The sequence below is a fragment of the Glandiceps talaboti genome, chromosome 17 (genome assembly GCF_964340395.1).
Source record: "Glandiceps talaboti chromosome 17, keGlaTala1.1, whole genome shotgun sequence".
Taxonomy (NCBI): domain Eukaryota; kingdom Metazoa; phylum Hemichordata; class Enteropneusta; family Spengelidae; genus Glandiceps; species Glandiceps talaboti.
In genome coordinates, this window is record NC_135565.1 from 16772209 (window position 1) to 16780762 (window position 8554).

The window sequence follows — 8554 nt, forward strand, 5'->3', positions numbered from 1 at the left end:
AATTATTGAGATACAGGATAATTATTGCGCAGACGATAATTTATCTCGATCGGAGAGACGTCGCCGTGCATAAAAAATATACCCGCCATTTTGCCTATAATTGTTCAGAGTGCGTCATTGACATCTAAAAGCCTACAGAAACAGCTGTGTCGTCATTCAACATAGCGGCAGACGACATAGTTCAATTCGCCAATAACGTACAGTAGATTTCGACATCATATACGAACAAACAAACAACCGAATTTACTTACCGATGTGGGTCGACTCTGTAGTTAGGAAACATCCTAAAATAAAACCCAGCAAACTACAAATATTCCACTGTTTCGTCATTTTTGAGGAGAAAGTCGAAATATGACAATGTGACAACACGGTAGCCTTGTTTGACCCGTATATGATATTTGCATGCTAACAGTATGAATATACGGGCGTGTAAATATAACTACATATAGGTATATTGTGTGAAAATGATATTATGCAAATTTCGCGGGCGTAACCACCACGAGCTGTATGCAGTCGGTAAAACATGTTGTTGTCGTCTGTACGTACGTATACAGTAATACGTGGGCGCCACCAATCTTCAAAACACGGCTGATAACATTATATTATTAACTGTCCAAGAAACACAGCAATCAAAAAGTAAAGTAGTTGTTTTATTCAATCACTCAAGTTGTATATCCGACTAATACTACTAACATCTCCTTTTGTGGTAATGACTTGATGACGTTCAGAATACAACTTGCATCCTCATCTCTTATTTTCATATATAAACCCACATTCACACTCAATTGCAAACCAGGTTACATTAATCGGTTGTCGGGTTCAACGTGCCATTAAAACAGTAGCACTTGATCAAGGGTGTGGCTAGAAATTGTTGGGGGAGAGGGCAGAAATATCGAAGGATTAGAAAATGGTTATGTTACAAGTCGGGGGGGGGGTGTTTACAATTTTACATTTGAATTTTTAGTGAATCAGATAGCACAATCTGCTATTTGAGTACAATTTTAACCCCATGCAATATTTAATTTCGTATTGAGTACGAAATAAGAGGGACGAATGATTACAAATATGAAAATAATGTTTTAATAGAGTTGTATTCTCTGATACGCTAGCGGCTACTCGGTCACCTAGTACTACCAAACTGAAGTGACTATAAAGTTTCAATTAGGCAGCACGTCATATATTGCCTCTTACATAACGCTTTTTGTTACAAATTACATTCAAAAATTAGTGCGCAATCATATAAAAATGGTACATTTAATCTAACTGAGTGTGAACACAAATCAACCCCGTGGACGAGTCAAACACAGAACTGTTTATTGTATTCACAGTCAGAAGAAATGTAAGCTTACCAGTGCAGTGCCTGTAGTTTGTTTTTGTGTAACTCTTAACAAAAACTTCATCTGCCTAATTAAAACTCTATAGTCTTTCTCGTTTGAGAAGTACAATTATATTATACTTTGTACATAATCACAGCTTCTACCGACGTCAGAATTCACCTGAGACTGTAATATATATATATATATATATATATATATATATATATATATATATATATATATATATATATATATATATATATATATATATATATATATATATATCTGTCCGTGAGCCAATCAAATACCTTTATGTTCTAATAGTTGTAAACCTGACCATGATGTTAGCCTTTCAATGCTGATTTATGAGACCAGCCACCTAATGTTACACAATAGTGAAAGTTAACAAGTATCACCATAACAACAATTGTTCTTAATACCAGAAGCAGAAACTATTCTGTTTATTTGATTTTAATCTACATAATGACCTCTGTTTAAACTTGTAATCACAAGTTCAAGGAGTGGCCTAAATCATTTGATCTAGCAGGCCTCGTCCCATAGAATAGTACAGACAATGAGTGCTGTCTGATAGCGTGGTACGAATGTATGTATCTTACAGAATAAATTCACCTCTCATCGTTCATCTAACAAGTGTTCATATTTGATATTATGCTCTCTTTTGTTGGTATTTATTACATTTTTGTTATTTATCAATTCATTTATTCAATAATTAGATAAAACCACGTGACAGTTGGTCGTTTCATAATATCACCTTTTTATTGCCAACAAATCCATTTTTTTATTGTCATACATATAGTGTACAATTCGAGGACTATGAATATTCACCATACATATAGAACAAAGTACTTTTCGATATAACTTACACATGACTGACTGACTGACTGACTGACTGAATGAATGAATGAATGAATGAATGAATGAATGAATGAATGAATGAATGGAATGAATGAATGAATGAATGAATGAATAATAAGCCTCAGATCGCCCACTAAATTATAATCTTTAAAATAGGTGTTCAAAAAAGATTATGTCATAAAAATGTGCTTCCTTTTGAAGGTATATGAATACAATGTTATCACTCAGCCAAAACAAACTATCTATTAACAATGAAACCCGTGTGACAAGTAGGCTTGGGGTTCATACAGTTGAAGGCTATCCAAATTACATGTACCGAGGAAGGCTGAATGAAGGGATAGAACATGCATCTTGAAATAAAATCAAAATGTACATACTTGGCGTTCGTCTCTACTAAACTCTTGCGTCATTTGTACCACAGCCTGATTCCACTAGGTTTTTTTTCTCTTTTCTTTTTCTTTTTTGAGCTACAAGTTGACCGGATTATTGACAAACCTAACAGAATCTGTCTTCAAGTAGGATTTTTACTGATTCAAAATTAACATTGAACTAAACCTGGAGTTTTCAAGATGATAAGCAGCTGCAGACATGCTGAATTGTTATTTGTTCATGATAAATAAATAAATAAAATTCCAAATCTAAACAATAAATACAATTAACAACACGTACGCACTCATGCATACACGCACACAAACACAAACACACAAATACATACATACATACATACATACATACATACATACATACATACATACATACATACGTACGTACGTACATACATACATACATACATACATACATACATATCAAATCCCAATAGAAACCGGCCACTGAAATCTCCTGGGTGTCTACCATGGCAACCAACAATTGGCTTTATAAGGAACTGTCCACCCGTACGTCAATGGATATCTGTTTTTTAGAACATCATCAGGACGATTTGGAATATAAGCTTTGAATCCCGCGAAGTCACTTTTCCTTAAAGGAAGTATCCAAGAAAGTGGTACTCTCTCGTAGTTTTTGACGACAGTGTTGAGCTTTTCTTTAAAGACTTCACTCTTTGCGACCATTTTACACGGAAGATTATCACATACACCGTCATAGACGTCCCATCTGACTATATCTACCCAGACTTGACTTGTATCGACTCGTGCCTGGTTGTATGGCCCATCATTCCTTGATATACGAATTCCAACTTCACGGAGACGTCTTTTGAGTTCATTTGCATATGGCTTGCCTGAAAGAGTTGAGATCTCGCCATCTGTGTCATGTCTATTGTTGTCATGATATTACAGAAAAGAGAAAACAAGTTGTTAGTGGCATTGTAGCACTACTGATTGTATTAACATGGGACGGTTCTCACTTGAAGGTTGTAAGGAAATCTGTGGTGATTTTATTATGTTGCAATTGTCTTCTGGACGTCTTATTTCATCAGTGTATTATTTCAAAATATCATACAATACTTCTTCCATGACAGAGAGAGAGAGAGAGAGAGAGAGAGAGAGAGAGAGAGAGAGAGAGAGAGAGAGAGAGAGAGAGAGAGAGAGGGGGGGGAGGGGAAGGGGGCAGAAACAAAGGCAGATAAACAGACACAAACAGACACAAACCAACTGACTGACTGACTGACTGACTGACTGACTGACAGACAAAAAGGGAGAGAGAAGGCCAAGGAAGGAAAAGGGAGTACAATATGATTACATATGCTGATGAATATATCAACGAATGGCATACAATTATCACACGCTTAACATCTGCTACACTTCACGTGCACGCGCGAGCACGTGTAAATAAATATTATTTTACCTCATAACATCTCCATTTCTGACTGCCCCAAGGAGTGTGCCGTAATCTAACCAATAGGTAACGTTCATCTCTTCTAGGACGTTGGTGATGCTCTTCAGCTCGAATCTCAAATCGTCCATCTCTTTGTCCGTCAAATAACAATGACCTGCCTGAATCCGGAGGTAGTCATGTATTCTATACTTGTATTCTAATATTGCCATGGTAGTAACCATGACAACAAGTATTGTAAAAAACATAGATTTTGGTGACAGAGGCATACACAGAGAAGGTGAACATCTTGGTCTGCGAAGATTTCGAATGTTGTATCTGTACATTTTCTAGTACTCATAAAATTAGTTTCTGTAGAGAGAAAGAGAAACATTCAGTGTAACTACAGTAGGTGCTATTATTACTTTCTGGTCTTCGCACACAGCTGACAGACCAAGTAATAACACTCGAATCACTCTCATATCTCGTATCCGACTCAACTTTTGTATGTACGTACCAGGATCACACTTGAACTTAAAGGGAATTAGCTCAGACTATACACAGTTGTGTTTAAAGATCTACACTGGAAATCAAGGCAAACACCCAGCATAGTGCCTCGTTCATTGACTTCCCGCGAAGCCAAGTCCTCTTGCCAAAATCTGAAGTGCCTGTCAGTCCCCAGTGTTCTTTATTGTGACGTCATTAAAGTCTAAATTTACATAACGCATGGCCAATGGCCAAATAATTAATGCAATCCATATAGAGCTTTTTCTGGGCGTGATCATGCCCTATAGGTATTCTCAAAACATTGATGAATGATTGCTATGAATCCTAGATATTTATGAAATGCAGACTGTCGTCTCATGTATTCGAGTATGCTTGGAATCCAGTGTGGTCTGAATCCAATATCCCTGAGACAGTCTATTGACCTTTCAGTCAAACTAGGACATGCGATGTTGTTAAAATATTAAGTTTACTGAAAATATGAATATGTCATCTGTGACACTATGTAATTTAGGGTCTTGTCTTGGTGGTACTGTTTCAAGAAGTTATCCACACTTGAAAATACAAACAAATCACCTTATGCTACACGCAAGACATCGAACAAAAAGTATTGGATGAGTATACCATGTGCATGGTCATTCTATTTCACATGTAAGTTGTCTGAGGGTGTGTAGTAAATATCATGTTACATGAGTGAAACACCAGGCCGACATCATTTTAGCTGCAAATATGTGACAAGAATATATAGGTAATATGTTTCAGAGAACCCATAGTTTATGCAAATGACTTCATTTCCTGGAGAGACGTTCCCCTTTTATACATTCATCCAGTCATCCACGTGGGTGCAGCACCTGGCTCCTATGCGAGTAAAATCTACCTGTTAATATATGTGCCCAGCGTATTTGACGTCACCAACCTAAATGCACGTGTCATTCACATTAGGGGCAACATCAAAAGTTCAATATAATATATCTAACTTAATTGCTTAAGTTAGGTCCCAGACCCCCCCCACCCCCCCCCCCATCTAACTTAACTGACCTAAAATTGAAAATCGTTTCAGACTCATACTGTATACTTTCACTTTCAAACAACGTAACAATATACTACTGAATTATAAATGAAAACAGAAAGCCATTTTAACCGTGTACCGCTGATAAATCGGACCGAGTGTACCTTTTTTTGTTTCTCATCTCCAGTGGAATAGTCAGGCGGGGCGGGCAAGCGAAATAAAAAAAGGGGGCAAGGAAAAAAAATCTGTATTTTTTCAGTTCTATTCTCTGTCCTTCTTTTCTCTTCTCTTTATTGAATTCCTTGTTACAGGTCTCTTTCCTTCATTTTAGCAAGGTTGACAAGTCCGTAGAATAACTTTGTAAGAAGATGAATACTTATCATCCTGATGGGTGTATATCTGTAGCCAGGAACTATTGTATGATTTTATCAGAAGTACTATTACACTTCGTCCTTATTAATCAAAGTGGCATTGACATCGCTAATTTGAACTTTAGTATGTAACTTTTTGAGGAATGCAGTATGACTTTTACCAATTTTAAGCATAATTTTGAAAATGATAGAAATATTCTGAGCTATTATTACATTGCAGCAAAATGTACCACACGGCGGCATTAATTTCGAGCCCTGTTCCTCATCAAACCTCAACAGATTCAGCCACGAAAGACACATGCTGCTCCGACGTAACAAAGGGGGTGGGGGTGTGGGTAGACGGCAGTGTTCTGCCAAGGTTTCCAACAAGTGGGGACAAAGCACCGGGCCCCTTGGTTGCAAAAAGTGGGGTCATTTGACAGGGAGTGGGGTCAATTATTATTGCCTATGAAATATTCATATATATTATCTCAGACCACTATAGAGATACTGTGGTCTTAGATATTCCATTACACATAGACTATTACCTATATAAGAACATAAAAAAATTCCATTCACAATAACAGTTCCCAGTAAGCTGTTTTTTGAAAATTGTGGACTACACATTACACCTTAGAAAAAGAAGGCAATTAAGATTATGTATTTTTAAGTCATTTCTACAGAGTATATTATATATTGTTTTGAAAGATTGGACAGCCAGGTAGTCACAATTTTTAATCTGAATATCAATGAATAGCAGTGCTCAAATTTATAATTCCTTTTTTTCAGACAAAGACAAAGAACAACTTCAAAATAAGTCACAGGGAACATATGATTGAATAAAAACTTTGAGAAATCCTAATCTTGTAACCACTTGTTTCATTTGTAGAACTGTTAGTACACTGCTGTGTTTTAATATCATTCCCTCTTCAAATTCATGACTGAGGTTAAGAAAAACCAACATTTTGAAGAAAAAAAATCCCTGACTTTAAAAAGTTCCAAATGTGAACGAAAAACTTACAAATAATACAGTCAAACAAACTTTGAAATAATTTTTTTTTTTATTAATTACCGTTACTGGCTGTGTATCATGATTTGGTCCTGTGATATCAAATGACAGCATTAGTTACATACTGTAAACTTGATACGGAAAGCTGACATTAGGTGTCCTTGAAACTCAGAAATCGTGAACTAAAACTATCAACGTCAAAGTTAGGATGCTTTGTAAATACCACTGTAATTATTTTCTGATTTGCACAACAAGTTCATTCTTCATGTCTGACTGGGCGCACATGCATCGGCCGTCTATATGGCCATGCCAGTTATCATGCATTGATTCAGTCAGTGCCCAACATTCACATATGTGTCACTGTCAACATCATGCAACATGATCCCCTAACAGTCTAACACAGCTTTTTCGGAATCAAAATACACATGTACTCATTTTGTTTCCATTAATCTAACCCATCAACAAATGAAAATCACAACCTGTCCCATAAATTTGGTTTACTAAGGCTTCTGAGCTGTGGCAGATAGATGTTCCGATTTCCGGTAGCAAGTTCAGTGTTTCGTACACGTCAGTGAGTAGGTCAGAGGTCGCGACAGTGATGGTAGACAAAACATGTGACGAGAGACGTCCATTTCGACGTCTCATCTACTCCCTCTAATGTTTCAATTTGTAGATTAAATTTATCAAAGTTGATCTTTTTGTGTCATTTTTTATGTTACCAATGGAACTGTGCGTTGTCACTGTATCTTATATGAGTGACAACAAAATTTTCCCTCACGGAGTCAGTATACTTCTTGTGGGATTGACGTCAGGGCCTGGCCCTGGACTTAGATAATTTTGATGTTTGCCGTAAAATGAATGTGCCAAAGCGGCGCAAGGTGGGAAAATTTTTGCGTCATTTGTAATTTTAGGGGGCCAATGTTGCAAGGTCGTGGCCTCGGCAGAACATACACTGGTCTAAGACGCCATGAGGAACGTTTGATGTTCATTCGAACCTTACAGTCTTGCTGTGTTGAACTCAAGGGTCGAGTCGGTCGGAAATAAAAAAAACGTTGTTTTTTTCTGATGTCGGAGCTGGAAATTAGGGTCGGTCGGGAGATGAGAAACAGAAAAATAAAAAGGGCCGCCCTTATAGGTAAAAGCAGCCTTGAAATCGTACTAAATTTGCTAAGTATGACGTTAAATCGTTTTTGACGGTTGAGAAATTAATTTGGCCAAAACCCCCCCACCCCCAAACTAAAGCAATTAAGTTTTTTTGTAAACATCGATCTTTTGACGTCGCCCCTTAGAAGAACTATCTATCCACCATGTGTACTAAACATTAATAATCTATTGTATTATACAAACAATGAGACACTAGAATAATTTATCACAGACAGTACGTAGCATACGCGTACGTACGTACACGGCCTGATTTTACTCAGACTACGTCCACGTCACCCCGTTCCTGCAAGATACACTCACGGAAAAGACCCTCGGCTACCCGTGTCTGTCGGTCTGTCTGTCTGTGTTCGGGGAGGGTGAGGCGAAAGACTGGGTTGAAGAATAGTTAGTTGAAGCATGGAAGTATAACCCACTGTTATACTTCAATGGTTGAAGGAGGTTTTTATACCCCCATGGTTAATTTGCACTCGTAGCAGTGACTTGGCTTGAGAGGGGCCATAGAGAGGTAAAAGAAGTGAATATACAATTCTCGCTATCTGCAATACAATACAATTCTATG

The 8554-nt window shown here is 37.2% G+C and overlaps 1 protein-coding gene across 1 annotated transcript in view; it reads right to left on the minus strand.

Moving 5' to 3' along the window:
• LOC144448584 (uncharacterized) overlaps positions 1-378 on the minus strand; it is a 6002-nt gene extending 5624 nt beyond the window's left edge. Inside the window, exon 1 of the mRNA XM_078138860.1 lies at positions 252-378. Coding sequence (XP_077994986.1) covers positions 252-330 — 79 coding nt within the window. The 5' untranslated portion in view covers positions 331-378. The remainder of the gene's footprint in view (positions 1-251) is intronic.
• Positions 379-8554: the final 8176 nt, after the last annotated feature.